General features: G+C 26.7%; 1 protein-coding gene across 1 annotated transcript; it reads right to left on the reverse strand.

Moving 5' to 3' along the window:
- Positions 1 to 25,780, reverse strand: LOC100203548 (galaxin). The gene is made up of 6 exons (XM_065807567.1): positions 25,696 to 25,780; positions 25,392 to 25,591; positions 11,212 to 11,351; positions 10,950 to 11,100; positions 716 to 988; positions 1 to 397 (listed from the first exon to the last, which is right to left on the reverse strand). The coding sequence occupies exons 1-6, from the start codon at positions 25,733 to 25,735 to the stop codon at positions 173 to 175; spliced, it is 1,029 nt and encodes a 342-aa protein (XP_065663639.1). The 5' UTR covers positions 25,736 to 25,780; the 3' UTR covers positions 1 to 172.

The following is a 25,780-nucleotide window of genomic DNA, read 5'->3' on the forward strand; positions in this document are numbered from 1 at the left end:
TAAAAATACCAATTTCTAGTATTTTCCAAAAACATAAATTTTAAAGCATTTTCCAAAAAGCAGTGATATGTTTAATATTTTTCTTTAGAGGTTTTCCTCCTTTATTTAACTAAAATCATTTTTGTTTCGATATTTTGGTTTTTATCATACAATCAATATAATCTCGTTTTTTTTAATTCGCCTCTGTTATCGGAGAGAATCCTCTTGAAGATAACTTATTATCTTTTTTGCATTCCCAAATTCTAATATCGTATTTGTATCTTCCACAACAATACATATTGGGCATCAAATGTGGTTCAAAATTGTGCAGCTGTTTATCGCAACACAATTGTCTTTCACGATCATAAACTTTTTCACCACAGCAACGTTCGCTTATCATAAGTGTTTTTTTATGTAACTAAACAAACAATAAAAGAACTAAAAAATATTTTATTCGTTAAACATTAAAAAAATTAATTCAATTTAACTTATAATAATTATATGTGATGACTTATAATTATTATATGTGATATTTAGGGTTGCCAGATGTCCGGTTTTTAAGGAGGTAAAAACAGTTAAAAAAATTTATTTTTTAAGGTTTTGGACTGTATTCTTCACCTAAAAAACAGGACATCTGGCAACCCTAGAGATATTATAAGTTAAATTATTCAATTTAACTTATTATATCACATATAATAACTTAGTATGAGTTGTTTAATTCTAAAATTTTACTTACAATACCATCGCAACAGATATGAGTTGATAAATCATAAACTTTATCAAGACAGCAACCTGATTCTTTTCCAAATGCTTTACTGAGCTTATTTAAACAACACATGTGAGTTCTTGTATCATGAACTTGAGAATAAGAACTGTTTAGTTTACAGCATCCAGTGTGCTGGTTTCCAAACAGTAAAGGTCTAATATAATTTCCACAGCAAATTTGTTTTTGTGTATCAATTGGTTTCCCGTTGCAACATTGATCCAAATTATTCACTTTAGCTTGCACCTATTAAAATATAATTAGTAAGTTTTGAGTAAGTGAGAAAAAGATGGCAAAGTGAAATAAAGTTCTTTTAGCCAGATCTTTGTCTGAAACTTCTATGGAACAAAGAGACCGTCAGGTTTAATGTCGTAGCACTCAAGTGATAATTGTCTTGAATCAAGAATAATTATCCTGTAGGCTTAGTGAGTTTAAACGTGAGTTTTTTAATTTATACAAAGCAGTTAAGGTTAAAAATGGGCAAAAAGGTATTTTTGAGGCCGATCTTCTATAGCTAGATATACATGGAAAAAGGGGCGAATTCATACCATCTAGTAAGGGTAGGGGCCATTATTAGGTTTTATTGATTCGGTGAATCCAGATTATCAGGTAGGAAGAGAGGACGATATTTTGATTTGGTAGATTCAGAACACAGTAGAGGGATGTGGACAATTTTCAGGTTCAAATCATAAAAATTTTTTAGTTAGAATTTGTAGAATATTGCAATAACCTTGTTTTAATCGGTGTAGCTATGAAATTCATAATAATAGTATCCAAACAGTCCGATTTTTTTGCCGCACACAAATTTATTAAAATTTCTTATCACTTTTAAATAGCCTCCCTAATTTACTTCCATTTTCAAACAACATACTTTGTTAAATATAAAAACTTTATTTCCAAAAACCTAAAAGGGGCAATCGCTTCATTGCCCCCCCCCTCCTCTCTCTATGGATCCGCGCTTGCACGGAATAACTTGGTTTTGCTTTGCGACAGTTGTACTCAATAGCAAGGTTGTGTCTAGATCATATCCCTCTCGCAATGATTTTGACGAGTTTAGTAATTTGCCGAACAATAAACTACTTAGGGATAAAGGTAGTGAGTGTACATATATCTACTGATATAGGGATAGGTGCAGTGGAGTGTACGTACAACCACTGATTTAGGGATAAGCACAGTAAAATGAAAACACATCGATTGAGAGTTTCGGTTTGGAAAGTCAACATTCTAGTCCACTATTTAGTTGTTCGGCAAAATACTTATACCGCAAAATCATTGCGAGTGGGATATGATCTAGACACAACCCAATAGCAATTTAGTGGTTTGAACACAAATTTTAAACATCTGGGAGCTATTTTTTACACAACAACTAAAAAATGTGTAGTTGCTAGGTTAATGTTTTTTGAAAATTTAACATATTTATCTTACAAAACGTTACCAACTATGCTTCGAAAAATTTGTGTACCATGTGTATTTTTCTCGCAATTAACACACAAAAAATTTAATCACATTTTTCTATTTTTTCATCAAATTAATTTCCACTTAACTTCTCTTCTTACAAATTCAATCAATAATTTATATCGTATTACAAACCTCAAATACTCATATTAAAAACCGTATAAACATATTTAAAATAATTACTAATTAAAATCTTTGCTAATCGCAAACTACATAGTTGTCACGAACTGTTTTAGAGTTTTCCACAATATAATTACACAATGCTGTAATTGTGGTTATGCGTTGTCAACAACGAAGGTTTTTACTCATCGATTTCCAAGTAATGAAGTAATGAATACAAAAAAGAAAATTTTAGAAAAACTTTGAAAAGAAAAGAAATAGAAACAATTTGATTGTAAATAAGTACACTGTTGTGAGTCAACTTCATTTGCGAATAGTTTGCAAGTCTTTACATATTATCATGGAAAAGAACGTCATACAGAACCACCAACTGTCATTCCTAAAATACTAGCTTGCTGTCCTAGTTTACCTCCTAAACCCAGACCAAAAAAAATTTTATCATCCAGTATAAGAAAAACAACATCAAATGAACTAGATAGTCTTAGAGAACATAATCTTTTTTGATTTGATAGCATTAAGGAGAGACTCTTGCAGAGTAATGATCTTATAATTATTATACAGCTTAAATAATAATAATGTTGTTTGTATTCAGAAAAAGATTTTGTATGTGGTACTGTAAGGTTTTTGATTATTATTAATAGAGATTTGACGTTAACTTAGTTTCATCTTCCAATATTCCCATTCTTCTATCAGATAACCTTGCCATATTTCCGATCTTCTATCAAGTAAATCAGTATTGGTCGGTTGTTAATGAGATCATACGTTACTTAAATCAGATTATAAGTAATGCATGCATTTTTTTATGAGAACGTTACATTGTTTGGAAATTCTGCTAACAAACCTGGTTTCTTTGCCAAAACCATGTCAGCTATGTAAAATATATATTTGATGGAGTTGCAAGTAAAAATGACTCCAATCAGTCATTTCAATTCTGATTTTCTTTTTAAACAATGTAAACCAATTATTGAAACAATTAACAACCAAACAAATGCTGTTATTACAGAAAACTGTTTTTAATTATTGCTGACGGAAATAGAGTAAATCAAAAGTCTTTTAAAATAATGAATAAAATTGAAGAAAAACTTTGGTGCAGATATAATAAAAACACATATTTGTTGTTTGGTTTTATTTGTCATAAAGTGTATTCGAATAATTGGTTAACTGAAAAAAACGGAAACTAGTTTTTGAGTTTGATGATAAAAAACATGTAGCAAAATGGAAAGATTATAAAAATCTTTTAAATTTTGAGTTGGAATCGGCAATCTTTTGAAGCTAGGCAAAGAAAATAAAATTTGCTTATCACCAAAACCAATTGAACGTCAGAGAGTTGGCATTTGTTTACGAGTTTTATGTAACAAAACAATTGCTACACTTATAAATCATCCATCCATTAAAAAAGAATATGTTATTTGCAAAGTTTTGAAAAACTTGTAATGTGAAAGGTGTTAAAGCAGACATTCGTTATAAAAGTTACCTTTATAACGAATGTCTGCTTCAACACCTTTCACATTGCTCATGTACCATGTACATGTAGTTATAAGATCACACACAGATTAAAGTCTGCTATTTTTTGGATGTGGCTGAAAAAGAATTAAAAAGTCAGGCCCAAAAACTTTTAAGCAGTTTACAAAAGATACTTCTGAATGTATTTTTTTTTTTATTATGTGTTTAGGAGATTACTCAAGAAGATGTTTCAATAGCTGCTAAAAGTTTTGTTTCTTGGGCTAGTGATTTGATTGAAATTGAAAATGATATTGATGTTGTTATTCAAGATTCTCTTCCAAATGCACGCGTACGTTAAAGGGAAAACAATGGATGGTGAAAATAGTAACAATAATGCAAATTATACAGCTATTGAATTACACAAATTTAATGTTCATGATTCAGCTATGGATACACTTATTTCTAAATTTGAACAACGTTTTGCTAAACATTTAGAAATACGCTCAAATTTTTCTTGTTTAGATCCTCGTCAATTTTCAAATAAATTACCAACAAATGCTCTTTTTAATATTAGTAAAGTACTTGGGTTTGAAAATTCTACGGTTTTAAAAATGAATTTGAAGGTTTTACTAAAAAATGGGATAAACTTAAATTAAAGTTACATTTGGAAGAAAATGAAATTGAACAAGAAAACTGCAAAACAAAGCTGTTTTAATTGTTTTCTTTGTTGTTTCAATGTTTTGTTTCAGTGCAGATTATTTTTTTAGTCGTACAGCCATTTATTTTTGGCCTATAAATATATCTTGACTTTGTCTTGCACCCAAGTAGGATGTGAAAAAAGTTTTTCTACCTTAAATTATATAAAAAATTGTCTATGGAATTGTTTATCACTTGACGATTTGGATGTTTGGATCTTAATGAACTTAAATAAAAACATTTTAGAAAAATTAACACATGACAACATTATTGAAGAAGTTGTAAAACATAATTCTTTACTAAAAAAATTTTTAATAATTTAGATTATTATACCTCATTAGTTATAAAGCATAATGGTTTCTTTTTTTGTATTATTTTATTATTGTGTTACAGAGTTCCCACTCTTCATTAAAAACCTTAAAGAATTAAAACCTCCTTTAAACTTATTAAATAACCTTAAGAAGATTGAAAATAATCTCCTTGAGTAGAGTTTCTCCTAAACTTTAAATTCATTTTTTTGTCATTTTTAACCAAATCTCCTTGTAAATTAAGGAAGTTTAATAAAGCCTAAAAACTAGTGAAAAGACGTTTATCAGAACTAGATCCCTTTTTTAAAGAAACTTCGGGCTGTTTCATTTTGGTGCAAGATCGTCTGTCGATACAACCACCCATTAAATGGATTATAGAAAAAACTGTCACCCATCGTTTTATTATAAATATTGAAAGATATTTAAAAAAACAAGAAGTTTAAATAGGCTGTTTCAATTTGATGAGGCCGGTCACTAATAGTTTTCCCGGTCCATGTTTTAGAGCTAGTCCAACCCTGTACACAATTCTATGATTTTTATTACCATTATTATTATTATTGTTATAAATGTTATAATTATTATTATTATCATTAATTTGTTTCGTACATAAGAAGTCCTAACCGTTTTATCGCAGAGCACCGAGGAATAATATTTCAACAGAAACTTCAGGCTCCTTCCATACCAATAATGCGTATTAGAATATAAAAAACTTTTTTTTTTTTTTAGATTAATTTTTTTGATTACTACTTGTCAAATCAATTTTTTAATTAACAATATCTGCACCAACAACTTCTTTAATTATTTCCAACATATGGAATACATTATATTGTGTTCTGTAATTCTTTGAATAATGAATTCCAAATTAGGAAATACATTATATTGTATTCTGTAATTCTTTTGGTAATAAATTCCAATTTATGGAATACATTATATCGTATTCTCTAATTCTTTTGGTAATGAATTCAAAATTATGAAATACATTATATTGTATTCTGTAATTCTTTAGGTAATTAATTCCAATTTAGAAAATACATTATAATGTACTCTGTAATTCTTTAGGTAATTAATTCCAATTTATAGAATACATTATATTGTAATCTGTAAAACTTTTGGTAATGAATTTAGTACTACTTTAGTTAATTAATTCCAATTTAAGGAATAAATTATATTGTATTCTGTAATTCTTTAGGTAATGAATTCCAAATTATGAAATACATTATATTGTATTCTGTTTTCTTTCGGTAATGATTTCCAATTTCTGGTATACATTATATTGTGATCTGTATTTGTTTAGTTAATTAATTCCAGTTTATGGAATACATAATATTGTATTCTGTAATTCTTCAGGTAATTAATTCCAATTTATGGAACACATTATATTGTATTCTGTAATTCTTTATGTAATGAATTCCATGTTATTGAATACATTATATCGTGTTCCGTAATTCTATAGGTAAGTAATTCCTTTTTATGGTATACATTATATTGTATTCTGTAATTCTTTTGGTAATGAATTCCAAATTATGGAATGCATTATATTGTATTCTGTTTTCTTTTGGTAGTAAATTCCAATTTATGGTATACATTATATTGTGATCTGTATTGGTTTAGGTAATTAATTCCAATTTATGAAATACATTATATTGTATTCTGTAATTTTTTTGGTAATAAATTCCAAATTATAGAATACATTATATTGTATTTTTTAATTCTTTTCGTAATGAATTCCAAATTATGAAATTCATTATATTGTATTCTGTAATTCTTTAGGTAATTAATTCCAAGTTATGGTATATATCATATTGTATTCTGTGATTCTTTAGGTAATTAATTCCAATTTATGGAATACATTATAGTGTATTCTGTAATTCTTTAGGTTATAAATTTCAAATTATGGAATACAATATATTGTAATCTTTTATTCTTTAGGTAATTAATTCCATTTTATGATATACATTATATTGTATTCTGTAATTCTTTAGGTAATTATTTCAAATTTATAAAAAACATTATATTGTATTGTGTAGTTCTTTAAGTAATTAATTCTAATTTATGGTACACATTATATTGTATTCTGTAATTCTTCAGGTAATTAATTCCAATTTATGGAATGCGTTATATTGTATTCTTTAATTCTTTAGGTAATGAATTCCAATTTATGGAATACATTGTATTGTATTCTGTTATTCTTTAGGTAAATAATTCCAATTTATGGAAAACATTATATTGTATTCTGTAATTCTTTAGGTAATGAATTCCAAATAATGGATTACATTATATTGTATTCTGAAATCCTTTTGGTAATTAACTCCAATTTATGGAATACATTATATTGTATTCTGTAATTCTTTTGGTAAAGAATTCCAAATTATGGAATACATTATATTGTAATCCGTAATTCTTTAGGTTATTAATTTTAATTTATGGAATACATATATTGTATTCTGTAATTCTTTTAGTACTGAATTTCAATTTGTGGAATACATTATATTGTATTCTATAATTCTAGACGTAATTAATTCCAATTTGTGGAATACATTAAATTGTATTCTATAATTCATTTGTTAATGAATTCTAATTTATGGAATACATTATATTGTATTCTGTAATTCTTTAGGTAATTAATTCTAATTTATGAAATACATTATATTATATTCTATAATTCTTTAGGCAACTATTTCTAATTTCTTGAGGTAATTATTTCTATTTTATGGAATACATTATATTGTATTCTGTAATTCCTTTGATAATGATTTACAAATTATGAAATACATTATATTGTATTCTGTAATTCTTTAATTAATTTCTTCCAATATATGGTATAAATTATATTGTATTTTGTAATTCTTATGGTAATTAATTCCAATTTATGGAATACATTATATTGTATTCTGTAATTCTTTAGTTAATGAATTCCAACTTATGGAATTCATTGTATTGTATTCTGTAATTCTTTAGGCAATTAATTCCAATTTATGGAATTCATTATATTGTATTTTGTATTTTTTTAGGTAATGAATTTCAAATTATGAAATACATTATATCGTATTTTGTTATTCTTTGGTTATTAATTCCAATTTATTGTATACGTTATATTGTATTCTGTAATTCTTTAGGTAATTAATTCCAATTTATAGAATACATTATATTGTATTCTGTAATTCTTTAGGTATTTAAATCCAGTTTTTGATATACACTATATTGTATTTTGTAATTCTTTTGGTAATGAATTGCAATTTTTGGAATTCATTATATTGTATTCTGTAATTCTTTCGGTAAATAATTGCAATTTATAGATTACATTATATTGTATTCTGTAATTCTTTAGGTAATTCCAATTTATGGAATTTATTATATTATATTCTGTAATTCTTTAGGTAATGAATTCCAAATTATGGAATACATTATATTGTATTTTGTAATTCTTTAGGTAATTAATTCCTATTTATGGAATACATTATATTGTATTCTGTAATTCTTTAGTTAATGAATTCCAATTTATGGAATTCATTATATTGTATTCTATAATTCTTTAGGTAATTAATTCCAATTTATGGAATACATTATATTGTATTCTGTAATTCTTTAGGTAATGAGTTTCAAATTTCGAAAATACGTTATATTGCATTTTTTTATTCTTTGGTTATTAATTCCAATTTATGGAATACATTATATTGTATTCTGTAATTCTTTAGGTAATGAGTTTCAAATTTTGAAATACATTATATTGTATTTTTTTATTCTTTGGTTATTAATTCCAATTTATGGTATACGTTATATTGTATTCTGTAATTCTTTAGGTAATTAATTCCAATTTATAGAATACATTATATAGTATTCTGTAATTCTTTAGGTAATTAAATCCAATTTGCGGTATACATTATATTGTATTTTGTAATTCTTTTGGTAATGAATTGCAATTTTTGGAATTCATTATATTGTATTCTGTAATTCTTTCGGTAAATAATTGCAATTTATAGAGTACATTATATTGTATTCTGTAATTCTTTAGGTAATTCCAATTTATGAAATACATTATATTGTATTCTGTAATTCTTTAGGTAATGAATTCCAAATTATAGAATTCATTATATTGTATTCTGTAATTCGTTAGGTAATTAATTACAATATATGGAATTTATTATATTATATTCTGTAATTCTTTAGGTATTGAATTCCAATTTATGGAATACATTTTATTGTATTCTGTAATTATTTAGTTAATGAATTCCAATTTATGGAGTTCATTGTATTGTATTCTGTAATTCTTTAGGTAATTAATTCCAATTTATGGAATACATTATATTGTATTCTGTAATTCTTTAGGTAATGAGTTTCAAATTATGAAATACATTATATTGTATTTTGTTATTCTTTGGTTATTAATTCTAATTTATGGTATACATTATATTGTATTCTGTAATTCTTCAGGTAATTAATTCCAATTTTTAGAATACATTATATTGTATCCTGTATTTCTTTAGGTAATTAAATCCAATTTGCGGTATACGTTATATTGTATTCTGTAATTCTTTTGGTAATGAATTGCAATTTTTGGAATTTATTATATTGTATTCTGTAATTCTTTTGGTAAATATTTGCAATTTATAGTGTACATTATATTGTATTCTGTAATTCTTTAGGTAATGAATTCTAAATTATGGAATTCATTATATTGTATTCTGTAATTCTTTAGGTAATTAATTCCAATTTATGGAATACATTATATTGTATTCTGTAATTCTTTAGTTAATGAATTCCAATTTATGGAATTCATTATATTGTATTCTATAATTCTTTAGGTAATTAATTCCAATTTATGGAATACATATTGTATTCTGTAATTCTTTAGGTAATGAGTTTCAAATTTTGAAATACATTATATTGTATTTTGTTATTCTTCGGTTATTAATTCCAATTTATGGTATACGTTATATTGAATTCTGTAATTCTTTAGGTAATTAATTCCAATTTATAGAATACATTATATAGTATTCTGTAATTCTTTAGATAATTAAATCCAATTTGCGGTATTCATTATATTGTATTTGTAATTCTTTTGGTAATGAATTTCAATTTTTGGAATTCATTATATTGTATTCTGTAATTCTTTCGGTAAATAATTGCAATTTATAGAGTATATTATATTGTATTCTGTAATTCTTTAGGTAATTCCAATTTATGAAATACATTATATTGTATTCTGTAATTCTTTAGGTAATGAATTCCAAATTATAGAATTCATTATATTGTATTCTGTAATTCTTTCGGTAAGTAATTGCTATTTATAAAGTACATTATATTGTATTCTGTAATTCTTTAGATAAATAATTTCATTTTATGGAATACATTATATTGCATTCTGTGTTTCATTTTGTAATGAATTTCAATTTAGGGAATACATTATATTGTATTCTGTAATTCTTTTGGTAATGAATTCCAATTTATGGAATACATTTTATTGTATTCTGTAATTCTTTTGGTAATTAATTCCAAATTATGGTATTCATTGTATTGTATTATGTATTTCTTTAGGTAATTCCAGTTTATGGAATACGTAGTATTGTATTCTGTAATTTTTTTGGTAATTAATTCTAATTTATGGAATACATTATATTGTATTCTGTAGTTTTTTAGGTACTTAATTCCAATTTATGGAATACATTTTATTGTATTCTGTAATTCTTTAGGTAATTAATTCCAATTTATGGAATGCATTTTGTTGTATTCTGTAGTTCTTTAGGTAATGAATTTTAAATTATAGAAAGCATTATATTGTGTTCTGTAATTCTTTAGGTAATTTATTCCAATTTATGGTATACATTATATTGTATTCTGTAATTCTTTAGGTATCTAATTCTAATTTATGGATCAAATTATATTGTATTCTCTAATTCTTTACGTAATTAATTCCAATTAATGGAATACATTATAGTGTATTTTTTAATTCTTTAGGTAATTAAATCCATTTTTCGGAATATATTATATTGTATTCTGTAATTCTTTAGGTAATGATTTCCAAAAAATGGAATACATTATATTGTATTTTGTAATTCTTTAGGTAATTAATTCTAACTTATGGAGTACATTTAAAAATTTTATTAAATACAAATTATAAATATTTTGCGCTTTAATGAAAAATGAGTTAATAGAAAACCGAACAAGGTTAATCCACTAAATTATACCTTTTTATTGCAGCAAATTTCTTTTTGAGTATCAAATGGTTGTGATCCACAACACTTAGTAAATGTTCCGTGAAGTCTCGGAGAAGATATCTCAGCACAACATATTTCATTTACAGGATTAATCAGTGTTGTTCCACAACATTCTGTTTCACTATGAGGTATACACTTAAAATTTATTTTATTAGACATTTATTAAAAGTTTTCATTTTAATAAGTGTTGCCTATTTAGCTTTTATTACATTTATTAGTGTTTAATACTAACTTGAAAGTCAGAATAGGAGTTCTAGACCCACCACAACATGCTTCATACACGGTATTAAATGGTTCGTTTCTACAGCAGCCTTCAGTTTTTAAATCAATTAGTTGTCTGCCACAACATTGCTTTTGCCCCTTTTGATAGTACTATAATAATTATTATTACATTTATTACTTAGAATATTTATTTGAATAAATAAAACAAAGTAAAATAAATAGTAATATAATAATAATAATAATAATAATAATAATAATAATAATAATAATAATAATAATAATAATATATACATATATGTATATATATATATATTGATATATATATTGATATATATATATATATATATATATATTTATGTTGATATATATATATTGATATATATATATATATATATATTGATATATATATATATATATATATATATATATATATATATATATATATATATATATATATATATTTATATATATATATATATATTGATATATGTATATATATATATATATAAAATATATATATAATATTTATATAATATATATATTATATATATATATATATATAATATATATATATATATATATATATATATATATATAATATATATATATATATATATATAATATATATATATATATATATATATATGTATATATATTTATATATATATATATTTATATATATATATATATATATATATATATATAAATATATATATAAAAGAATGATCATTCAAATAATTTTAGACGATGGTGTATTTATATATATATATATATGTATATATATATGTATATATATATATATATGTATATATATATATATATATATATATATATATATATATATATATATATATATATATTTATATATATATATATCTATATACATTATGGTGCAAAACTGAACCAGAATGCATAATATTTTTATTTTCTTATAACGAATTTAGCATTTTGAGAATTAATATTGCTGGTAGAAATTATTATTAAAAAAACAATTTTTATTAAGTATTTATTGAAGAAAAATATTTGCTTACAAAATAATAAATGAAAAACATGGTGAATCAATTTGACACCACGCGAAAAAAACTGTCAATTTTTGTCAATTTTGTCAATTTTTAATATTTTGACCATAATCCTTTCGCTTTTTTAACTGCTGCTAATCTTCTATTTGTGCTCTTTACAAGATTTTCGCAAAGGTTTAACGAAATATTTTCCCACTGTTCTTGAACTCCTTCATATAACACATTAATGGATGATGATGAGTCAGAATAGTTATTAACGAGCGCTTTTTTTAATTGTGACTACAAATTTTCTATTGGGTTCAAATCAGGACTTTGTGCTGGCCATTCTAGCACTTGAAATTCCTGTGAAGCTAACCAATTCTTAACCATTTTAGCAGTGTGCTTTGGGTCATTGTCCTTTTGAAAGATTACTTCATTTATTGGGTAAGACATATTTTCAACAGTTTCCAATAATTTGTGCTGCAAAATATCAAGATACATTTCCTTATTTATGTTTCCAACTATTCTTTGAATTGGTCCCAATCCATAAGCCGTCATACACCCCCATAGTTTAATATTGCCTCCTTCATGTTTTACTGTCTGAATAAAATCTTTTTGGGTTAATGGTTCACCTTCTTATTTCCAGCTCCATTGGCGGCCATCAGTGGTATACCGATTAATTTTAGTTTCATCTGACCAAATAACTTTCTTCCAATCATCTTCGGTAAAGTTTTCATATTTTTTTACAAAGTTTAATCTTGCTTTGATATTTTTTTTACTAAGTAATGGTTTTTTTTTCTTTTCAATTGCTCGAAATTTACTTTTTTTGAGAACTCGCTGCACTGTCCACCTGCTCACATTTTTTCCTATATCACGTTGCAAAAGTTTAGCTGCATGAGATGTCGATTTTGCTTCTCCAGTAGTCAAATATCTGATAACTCTTCTACTGTCTACCGCACTCAACTTCTTTGGTGGACCGCCAACATTTTTTTTCAGAATATGTCCACATTTTTTTCTAATTCATTTCACAGTACTTTGACAAACTTTTAATTTAGAAGCAATTTTACGATTGTATTTCCTTCTTCGATCATCTTTTTTATTAAATCACTCTTTGTCTTTGAAATTCCCATTATATAAAAAAAAACTATCAAAAACAATAAATTTAAACAATAAAGTTTATGAAAATAGAAAATTATTTTAGATATAAATATAGTCAATTGATTTGCACACAAAATTATTAAATTAATTTGAGAAAAATAATAAAGATATTGCTTTCATCAAGTATGGTGCAAAACTGAGTCAAAAGATGTTTGTCACTAGATAAAAATACTTGTGCATTGGGGTAAAAAGAGAAGGCGTAAAAAGTCGTAAAAATTAGCACTTTACTACTGTAATAATCCCGACAGCGCTAATATATCGAAAACAAAATAAACCATAGTTTTGTATTTTTTTAAAAACTCTGGATCAGTTTTGCACCATACTGTATATATATATATATATATATATATATATATATATATATATATATATATATATATATATATATATATATATATATATATATATATATATATATATATATATATATATATATATATATATATATATATATATATATATATATATATATATATATATATATATATATATATATATATATATATATATATATATTATATGTATATATATTATATGTATATATATTATATGTATATATATTATATGTATATATATTATATGTATATATATTATATGTATATATATTATATGTATATATATATATATCTAATTGTATATATATTATATGTATATATATATAAATACACTACCGTCCAAAATTATTTGAATGATCATTCTTTTTTCGATCTAAGTTATCAAAGTTTTACTTACTATTGGGTGAAAATCTGAAACAAAATCTACCTGAGTTATGTGTTATCTTCCTATTATAAAGTTTACAAACAAATTAATATAAATTCCCATTAGATTAGTTTATAATTTACTTGCTTATTAACCACCCTTAGCGACAATAACTGCATTAATTTTTATGGCTTTCTACTTAACGACTTATCCAATTTGTTAAAGTTAATTTTATGCCATTAACTAATAAGTTTTTTCCACATCTTATGCATCATAAGACATAAGTTTTTCACATGCTTTTAATTCATCCGATAAAAATCCGATAGGAGAGAGATTTTGTGATTGGGGAGTTTAAATTATTCTATTCAATACTTGATCATTCTCGAACTAAGTCAAATAACTTATTCAATGTTTTAAAGAATATGTTTTAGATTTAGGTTTTAAGTCATTTTCTTCTATAATAAATATAATTCTATAAAAATAAATGGCTTCCCATTAACTCAGCTTTCCAAAGGTATATCATAACTTTTTAATTATCCTATCAAACTACTTTTGTTATTATTCTCTCTGTTTTAACAATGTCACCAGTAGCATTCTGACCACACCCAATTCCAAATAGCCCCACACCTTACACAGTTGGCACGCATTGTCCTGGGGATGTCCGTCGGACGTCTTGCAGACGTCTAGATGTCCGTGAGACGTCTGAAGCAAGTCCATCGGACGACGCGTGCCCACTGGGTTAACACTACATCCACAATATTTTACAGTCAAAAATACACAATGTTCTATTATATATTCATCAATTTTTTTTAGACAAATAATCTTCTCTTGAAATCAAAGATTTAAAAGTTTGGCACGACGGTCAACGTTTACAATTTATTTTTTATTTTTTATTGTATTTTTTTATTTTCAATTTATTTTTGTTCCATAGTAAACATTTTCGTGATTACATAATAAAGATTCGTTAAGATTACATATAAATACATATAAATATAAAAAATCACAAACATAAATAATAAACAAACTTCTGTAATACGAACTGTAAGAAGAACACGGGAAACTTGCCGAAGACCAAAAGGTCTTATCATCAAGAACCGCTTTACATTGTCATACATATATATATATATATATGCGTATAGAAAAATAAAAATATTTACAAAATTTTTACGTTAAATTGTTACATTATAATTGTATTAAAATGTAACATAACAATTATGCAAACATATATCGTTACTTTTTCTTAATATTACCACGTTTATTGCTAACGCATTGTTTGAAATATATATTAAAGTATATTAAAAAATAAGAGTTTATATAAGAAGCTAGCAGTGAACAAATTTAGAAAAAATCAGTAAGTAAATTTTTATACTTTAAAATACTCTTTTTAATAGTTTTTTTAAAGCCATTTAAGTTTTCAAGGTTAATAATATTTTGATTAAGTAATAAAAAATTATTCCAGATATGAGGTGCACGATAAGTAAATTGCTCAAGCTTAGTTATGCATGAAGGCTCTAAAAGGGTACTATTTGTGCGCAACAGGTGTTTATACTCTGGCTTTTGTTTATAAAGACTATAGAAAATTGAAGGAGTTTTTTGCATTATACTATTATACATAAGACTTAGAACATTATATATATTTAGTTCAAACAATGTTAGTAAAGACATCTGTTCAAAAAGAGGCTTTGTGTGTTCTTTTTTATTTTTAAAATTAATTACTCGTATAGCATGCTGCTGTTTATGATAGAGAGGTTCTAGTTTGCTTTTATAGGTACTACCCCATGCTGTATTACTGTAATTTAAATAACTTTGAACAAAGCTATAGTAGATTTGTTTGAGTAGCGGCTTTTTCAATAAATGGCGTAATCGGTATATTATTCCGATACTTTTAGATATTTTACTACCTAAATAGGCGATATGTTTATTCCAATTTAGATTTTCATCAATAAAAACACCTAACAATTTAGTAACATTATTCCTACTTATTTCTCTATTTTCAATAAACAATTTTGGAAGAGAAGATTCGACTTCTTTTTTTTTATAAGATGAAATAAAGAAAACTTCGTTTTACTTGAGTTGATAGAAAGTTTATTTGCCCTAAACCATCCAGAAATTTTTTCTAATTCTTGATTCATTTCTACGCACAGTTCGTTTATAATTTTTCCGGAGATAAAAAAGTTGTAATCATCAGCAAACATTATAGTTGAAATTCTTTTTGATGTCCGATAGAGATCGTTAACATAGATTAAAAAAAGCAAAGGCCCATGTATTGAACCCTGAGGAACACCACACTTTAATATAGAAGGATTAGAGAGTTTATTATCTCCATAGTATATAGGTTGCACACGTTTATCTTTTATTTTATACGTTTATTATTATTATTACGTTTTTATTTTATACGTTTATTGCACACGACAATCATTGATGGTCCATATTTTATGAGTTTTGCCCACTTAAGCATTTTTATTATCTTATGATATTTATCAAAGCATTTCAATCAAAATACCATTATGTTTTTTAAATTATTTAATAGTGCAAAAATAAGCATAAAAAGTATTTAAATAAAAAATAACATTAAAAAAAAAAGTTAATGTCATTCAAATAATTATGAATAATTAACGGTAATGTAATATATATAACTATTGTTCTTTTAATTTTAATATTTTAGCATTATTTCTATGGTATGCGCGTCCAGGAAAAAAAGCACACATCTATATATTCAACCTTAGGACCTTACCAATTTCTTATAAAGGTATGAAGAATAAATGCATTTATTGGCCCAAAAGGCCAATTTTAAAAACTTGTGTATTCAGTTTGTACTTTTTCGAAAAAGAATGATCTCAATTTTTTTTTCCGAAAGTTTTACCTATACTTCCGTAATATGAAAAAAAACTTAAGGTGCAGTTTTCTCATTGGATTTAAACTTAGTTTAAAAATTATAAAACCCCAATAGTGACTATCCAAGTATTAAAAAGCCAAAGGTTTGTCCCACCATGACTCAGCCAAAAGTTTGTCCAACCATGACTCAGGAACAACAAATATCTAGAAAGAAAAATTTACAGGTTTCCTTCTTACCCTATCAGCGTTACTATATATATGAAATTGAGCGCAATTTAAGGATATCACTTTTAAATCAACAATACTTTTGTTTTGTTTTCTGAGAAAATGGCTCTTAAAAGCTTGACCAATATTATTAAAAATAAACTTACACATACCAATATAGCATCAATAAACAAAAACTAAGTAGATGCCCTTCTTTCGATGATAGAAACATGTTTCTAAAAGTTTATTACCCCGAGAAAAAAAAATGTTCCGAATTCCTAATTTTTTATAGTCAATATAACTTTCTTTAAAATTAGAAAACCACAATCATTCATGAATTCTCAATTTGAAAGCCAAAAATGAATCGTTGATTGTAATGTTAATTTGTGATTATCAGTATTATTGCTGGATACTTATGCAAAATAATTGATTTTTTCACATTTGATACTGTTTTAAAAGGTTTTTGCTTGTTACCGCTATCAAAAGTGATAATAAGTTTAAATTAGAGAACTTTCCAACAATCAGATTTTATTGGATACATACACTCTAAGATGAATTCAGGGAAATTATTACATGAATTATTCAGTTAATTTTTCCGCCCTTAAAATCAGGCGAAATTCCTGATTTTCAGTTGAACGATTCAGGTTATTTCGTGCTCTGATTTATTCAGGCACACAAATTAAGAAAAACGCGTTTACTCCATATTGAAATACTCAGTAGCGAAATTTCTAGCATGGTATGTACACTCAACTTTTGTTCTTAGTGTTGTAAAATGAAAGGTTTTAAAATATTATACTTATTACAGATTGAAATTACTATAATATTATTATTGTCTTAAAATACTTCATATATTGTATATGACTTCATAAATTTATAAGTTATTATTTATGATAAATAAAATTTAATTAACTGATTTCTTAAAATGAATTAGTTTTTAATTACTTGACAATTGAGAATGGCTCAATTACCCACTGAATTATTTCATGCGTTTGTCAATGAATTGTCTCTAAAGAAGTTAGAGAATAGTATGCAGGTTCTAGAAGGTATGTTAATTTTCTGTACATTAGACTTGATTAGTACTAGTTATTTTTCTCAATAATAATTTAAAGTTTTTTTTCAATAATAATTTAGAAAAATGTTAAATTTCCTTGTAGTACTGTTATACCTTTAGTACTAAATGCAAATTTAACAGTACTAATTAAATTAAATTTACATTACTCTGAATTATATTCACCTTTATATAAGAATTGAGTTTTGTTTCTATATATTTAAAATATAAACTTTGAATTAAATGCTATAATATCTACCTTATTTATAAAATAAAATAAAAAAAGTTATTTTGTTTTAAATTGATATTTTTTCAGAAAATGGTATTGATGCTGATGCGATGATGCTGGTTACCATCAAGGATTTAAAGTTGATGTTTCCGAAGCTTGGAGATTTTTTAAAGATTAAAAGTGTATTTTCTACTATATATTCTAAGGTATTTTTTAACTAAAACAATTTTCGCTGTTTACGGGTTCACTAATATAAAAAAGTAAATCAATAAAAATGCAGTTAACATGCTTTAAATGTGCACGCAATTTCCCAACAATAAAGTTTTTACTTTGCCATATGAAAGGTATACATGCGCTTGAGGAACCAAGTGAACTTGTATGTAGCCAGAAAGGATGCAAAAGATTATTTACATCTTTTCATAGTTTTCAAAAACATGTGCGTTTTCATGTTAAAAAAGAAGTTTGGAAAGTGCCTTTTGTTGCTAATCAAATACTTGATTTATCACAAGGCAATTTTGATACCCAAGATAGCTTTGCGCCATAAGATTTTGATGATGTTAATGATGCTCCTGATGCACAACCGATTCTAGATGTAGCTGAATGTTTTGACCATAGAGGAATATTTTTACCAGCTGCCAAGTTTCTTCTTAATCTAATATCTGCTGCTATACCATTAAGCAATATCAATGACATCCGTAATGGCTTGGATGAGATGTTTTCTGTTTTTGCTTGTGCTGTGCAACATAAAGTCAGTGAAGTATTTACTATGAATTGTTCAGAGAATAAAAACACAGCAGAAACTTTTCTTGCTGCTCTTGAACACCCATTCCAGAATATTGATACTATGAAAAAGCTGAGTACATATCTAGAAAGGGTTGGTGCATTAATTATCCCTACTGAAATTGTATTGGGACATCCGTGGGAAACAAAGATGGGCAAGCAAGTTCAAGTAGAAGACACTTTTATGTTTGTGCCCATCAGCAAAACCCTTAAGTATATTTTTAGACACTCTGATTGCTGGTCAGCCTGCACTTTTAGTGAAAATATAGCTGAAGGTGGAATCTTATGTGACTACCAAGATGGAAGTAATTACCAAGCACATCGAAATCGCCATCCCTTGCCTTCAGTTAATTTTATCACTCACGAACTTATTGTTCAACTCTATTATGATGATGTCGAAACAGTAAATTCTATAGGATCAAAAGCGTCCATACATAAGCTTGGAACATTTTACTTTATTCTGAAAAATTTTCCAGCTGTTTTTAGTTCCAATTTAGCAAATGTACATTTAGTTGCATTGACACATGTCAATGACATAAAAAAATATGGCATTAATGCAGTTTTAAGAGCCATTGTTGATGATTTAAAATGTATGGAGGAATGATTTCAAATTAAAGTTGATGGTGAAGCTACTTTAAGACATGTGCGATGCATTCTTGGTCAAATTACAGGGGACAATCTTGGACTTCATACTTGTTTAGGCTATGTAGAGTCTTTTGATAGTGACTTTTGTTGTGATCTTTGCACAGCTGACAAAAAAACAATGCAAAGCATTTTTACAGAAGTTCCAACGCTTCAATGAACTGTAGCACAATATGAGGAATTTGTTAACAAATTAGCTATGCTGCAAGTTTATAAAGCTGATTTGGAATAAAAGTTATAAGTATTTTAAAAGAACTTAAGTACTATCATCCGGCTAAAAATGATACTGGGGACATCATGCATGATATTTTAGAAGGTATAGCTCCTTTAGAAATCAAATTGGTTCTTTATAATTTTATTTACGTGCAACATCTTTTTGATTTAAATTTGTTAAATAATCGTCTTAGACATTTTCCTTATGGATTAACATTACAAGACAAAAAACCCAGTCTGATAACTGAAAATCGATTAAAAGATAATAGTTCTCTTCTTGGACAGAGATCTAGTCAAACAATGACTTTACTAATTGTCCTGCCTTTGTTGATTGGTGATAAAGTACCAAGTAACTCTGAACACTGGAAACTTTTGCTGCTACTGTTAAAAATTTCAAATAATGTATTTTCACCTGCAGTCCACAAATTTGACATGACATATTTAGCGGCTTTGATTTCTGACCATAACACCCTATTCAAAAATCTTTTTCCAAATAAGAATTTAATGTACAAACACCACAGGCTGAGACATTATCCAAGTCTAATCTTAAAAAATGGGCCATTAGCCAGGATGTGGTGCATGCGTTTTGAAGCCAAACACAATTTTTTTAAGAGATTAGCCCACATTGTGTGCAATTTTCGTAACATTGCCTACACTCTTGCATTTCACAAGCTGCATCAGAAGCGCCTTAGAACAGATGCAGTTGATCTAGTCAATGGACCCATGACTAGATCCTGACTAGATGGTTTTTATTTTAATTGTTTGTTTATGGATTGAACATTTGCATTAAGTATATTGCATTAAGTATATATTTAAAATATATTTATTTGGATAACTCTATAGTTGAAAAATTTGTATTCAATAATAGTATAACAATTATTGATTTACTTGTAAGTTTTATTTGTTTTTATATATATTTTTTCTTGATTTTCATTCTGATTTATTCATAGTTTTATCCTATTTATATTTAATGGTGTATTTAAGTGCTGTATTAAAATATATTTAAAGATATAGTAAAAGATTATATGTCTTTTTTTAATATTTTCAATTTTTTTCATCAGAGTATTTTACCGAAGATGAAAGGGCGCTAACCCATGAACTTATAAACGAGACACCTAACGAGGATCACATAAATATTATTATGGGATCAACCTATTCAAGTCGCAGTCTCTGGGTTAGGGAAGGAAGACCTCCAATAAAAACAATTTTTTTATCATTTCCCCCATTAAGAAATATTTACTCATCTGCGGTAAGCTTTTAATCTGCTTTCAGTAATCATTGTGTAGTTAGTTGATGAAATTATGAGCCACTAATTATGAGTCACTGTTTGTTAGTTGTTTACATTAATGATTTATCTTATAAACTAGTTAAATTATTTAGGAAGAATTCTGTAGAAGTGCACCCAACAGCAAACGGCTAGTGGAGGGACTGGGAGACTGTTTTTCCAGGACCCTTTTGTATGCCAAAGGAAAATGCAAAGGGTTGTCAACCAACCTTGCAATATTACTTGATGAAATAGCAGCTGACAACAACCTACTCGAAAATACATGTTTGTTTAATTTTATTCAAATTTAAATAGAGATCCTATCTACAAATAAGTTAAAATTAACTTATTATTAAGTTTATAAAAATTATATTATATTGTTTTAGTTACTTTTAGTATGTGTATGGAATGTTTGTACTTGGCAACATTTTTACAGAAACCAAACAAGAATACGCTCTGTTACTACCTCCGCTTATGCTGAGTGTGCCTATGTGAAATCGGCAACGTGCCTCGGTTGCTGAAGTGTGCGAGCGATTTGTTTAGCTTCATCCAGTAAGCAATAGCTACGTTTATCTTATTTTATCAATATTTTTTGTTAAATTTGTTCAAAATGTTAAAATGCATAAACTATATATTTATTAGGGTAGTCCAAAAAAGTCAAGTTTCATATATTGCAGAGGCATGTTGTTTTTTATGTTCATTTTGTTTAAAAAAGCTACTGTGCAAAATATTACATAGTTCGGACTGTATTTAGAGGTTGCTCAATGCTATAAAAGTTTCATAGTTGATGCCACAGTGTAAATACTGTGTAATTTTCATTTATTTTTATTTTCTGGCTCAGCAGTGAAAAATTACAACATAACTATAGATTAAATGAATCATATTATCAAAATAATGCAAATTGCAGGAACAAGTAAATGAATTTAAGACAAATTTAAATTTAAAAATCACTGAAAAGTTAATCAAAATATGCAAAAAAACGTGACAAAACTAGAACACAATCATTCACATTGTTCGTTAATGTCAGAAAAGTCATTTGAGGGGGTGGAGACGACATGGTGCTCCACAACTAGTAGTAGTGCTTGTTTTGTCTTTTCGTCCCTTGTCAAAGAATCATTGAAAGTGGAAATCATTGCAGCTCCCCTCTCTGCCCCATCATTTACAATTTTCAGTTTCTCAAGCTTTCTGCACTCTTCCTGAAACAATCCACCTTTAAGCCATCTCCATTTCCTGTTCAGTCTGAGAGCAACTTGCCATCCCAGTGTAATACTAAAAAGGTATCCTTCTGTTGAACTTCATTGATGAATGAATCCCTCACGGTGGCTGTTGTGATAGCCCTGCTATATATACTAGCACGTCGAACTGAGCTACTGGAGATTGATCTGTTGCTGTTGTGGCATTCAAAATGTGAACAGTGCGCCAGTCTGAAATGTTAATACGGTCCAATGCAGAAACCAACTCTGGAGTCATTTTCATTTTCTTGGAAGAAGTTGATTGCTTTGATCTTGATTACGTCTTTAAGGAGAGCCATGTTCTGATGACTCTGAGTCTGAAAAGGATAGTGTCGAGTCAAAAAGTTGCACCTTTAAGCTTCCATTTTTTTCTTCTCTTTCTCTATTCGCTCTTTTTTTTTGGCAGTTTGCAATGATTGCATGGGTCTCCATAACTGGAATATGTGCCTTTGTCCACAAGAACAGCACTTCGTCGACAACCTTTTTGTGATTCTCTTGACTGTTGGTTCCAAAGAAGAAACTACGCTTTAGAACATCTTTTTCTGTTGGAAGGAATCACTCACCAAAGTTCTCCAATGTTTGCCCAATCAAATATATTTCTGTTGCTTTTCTTGTTGGTATATTTATTGCAGCTTTAGCCATTGTTTATTTTAAATTATTTAACCTACAATAAATTATGCAAGCAAGTTCTATTAAAATGAATGAAATGTTAATTCAAAAAGTTAATTCAGTAATTAATAATTATAGTATTACCAAAAAAGGGTGTTTAAAATTGTATGTAATAATTATTCTAGAAGTATATTAAGTATAATGCTGACATCTACTGAATGAATAAGAAATTTCTACAATATTTCTACATTGATAATGAAACACAATGATTAAACACAATAAAAAATACACAGTCTGCACAAAAACTCTAGTTTTGAAAACTTTTTTTTTGCAAAACCACAAAATATTCTAGACTTTGACTCAATAGAGACCATACAGCGCGACTCAATAACTTCGTCATAGAAAACGAAGTTATTGAGTCGCGCTGTATGGTCTCTGCTGTTGACAAATGTTTCAAGCTACACTACATCGGTCAGATTGAGTATGACCAAAGTGTAAGCCATGTTTGGCAGTTTTTGCAGGTGCATTTGTATGGGATCTTGGACAATGTTCCTATCTCAGAATATGTACGGGATCTTGTTACTTTTTTAAAAACGCGTTAAATATATTTAACGCTTTTTAAATAAGCAACATCTGTTCACATTCTGAGATAGGAACATTGTCAAAAATATTATACGAATGCATACATCAACGAAATCTTTTTATTTTATTTGAGATGTATTTGTGTTTGAAATATAGTTTTTATTTTTTTCGACATGTATTTATCCACACAAGTGTACAATATAAATAGTGCTAAATGCATTGTAATGTTGGTAATTATATTAATAAATTTCTTTTAACTTTAATTATTGTAATTATCTCTACCTACAAGTAAGAACTAAATATCATGATTAATGAAATCATAATGAATTCTATCATAAATTTAAGTAATTAATAGTCGAACAATTATAAATGTGAAGTGCACGAACAACATAGTATAATATAGTTTTTGAATCCTAAGTTAAATTAGGCGTGTGCAAATACTTTACTCAATTCAGCAATGGCGAAATTCTTTCAAAATTAATTTTATCCACAATAAAAATGCCGACAATATAATAAATATTATAAAAACGGTATAAAAACCCGAGTTGGTGAAAGTTTTTTCCTGAATATACAGTAATACATTTCCTGAATTTCAGTGCAACAAAAATCCCTGATTTTCAGAAGGCTTGGTTTCCCTGATTTTCAGAAAAATATAATTCCCTGAATTTCAGGCGATAACGCCTGAAAATCAATTGTGCCTAAACGCAATGATTAGTTCAGTAAGTTATCCCTGAATTTCAGTTGCGAAATCCTGATTTTGTTTAAGAGTGTTCAATTGTATGTGGATTTACGCACCGATGCGGTTTAAAATCAAAATAGTAAACAATCTTACAAAGATTGAGAGAGATATATCTGTTATAAAATATTTACTATTTGAGCAAAGAAAGTTAAAACAGCTATTGATTCAACAAAATGAATACTTCACTTATCCTAAAAATACTCTTCTTATGTTGAACGATAAACTAAAACATACAAAAGTGTTAACAATGTATTACGCTTTGCTCTCCAAGTTGGAGTAGTATGGACACGCAGTATTGATTGTTTTGAGTTTCTAAAATATACTATCATATAGAGATTACATTAGTTTATTTAACTGACAGAATACTCCAATCGCTGAGCCACCACTTCTTACCAAAGCTAACGTCATTTAACTATATAAACATAAAATTCAAAACCTCAGTATCTGACTAACGGTGATATCTTATTCACACTTTACTAAATACCCATGTGACATGTGGGAAGTGGAGAAGTTTTTATACGTTGCGTGAAGTTCTAGTAAATCGATGAGTGATATATCCATTATTACAATATATACTATATACATTATTGTGTCCAACTATATACATTATTGTATCCAACTATATATTATTGTGTCTAGTTAAAAACATTGTTATATAAAAGTCCTAATAAACTTAATATAAAATATTGAATCGAAAACGTGTATGAATAAGTTAAGCTAATTTAACCTAATATTATTAAGCTAAATTAGCATAATTTAACTTAATAACATTAAGTTATTAAAGATATTAAGTTAAATTATTATTAGACATTAGATTAAAACTATTAATTTTAAAATATTATTTAAATTGATAGTTTTTATTTAATGCCCAATATGTTAACAATATGATGCCTAATGTCCGGTATGTTAACAATAGTAAATTGTATTTAATTATTTAATACTTTAATATATTTAATACCTGATTATAGCAGCACCCTGAATTTATGTCTGTTTTTTTAAATACCTCTCCTCCACAACAAATTTGTTTTGTAGGTGTGTAGGCCTTTGTGCCACAGCATTGAGAATATTTTTCTGGTTTGAAGACTTGCGTTTGTCCACAACACATTAAATAAGGTGAGAAACTTGAGTCACAGTTGTTGTTATTGCTTTTTACTGAACCTGGATAAATAAATATGTTGAACATTTAAAAAAAAAAATTCAGACGACGGAGTATTTAAAAAAGCATGGCAACGCATATCAAACTTAATAATGACAAATAATACCTATGCAACACGCAAGTAAAATAATTAAGAATGTATCCATTTTTTAGTTTGTTGGAAACATGAGTAAACCAGTTTTTCTTTACAT

This window comes from Hydra vulgaris, chromosome 10 (assembly GCF_038396675.1).
Source record: "Hydra vulgaris chromosome 10, alternate assembly HydraT2T_AEP".
Classification (NCBI taxonomy): domain Eukaryota; kingdom Metazoa; phylum Cnidaria; class Hydrozoa; order Anthoathecata; family Hydridae; genus Hydra; species Hydra vulgaris.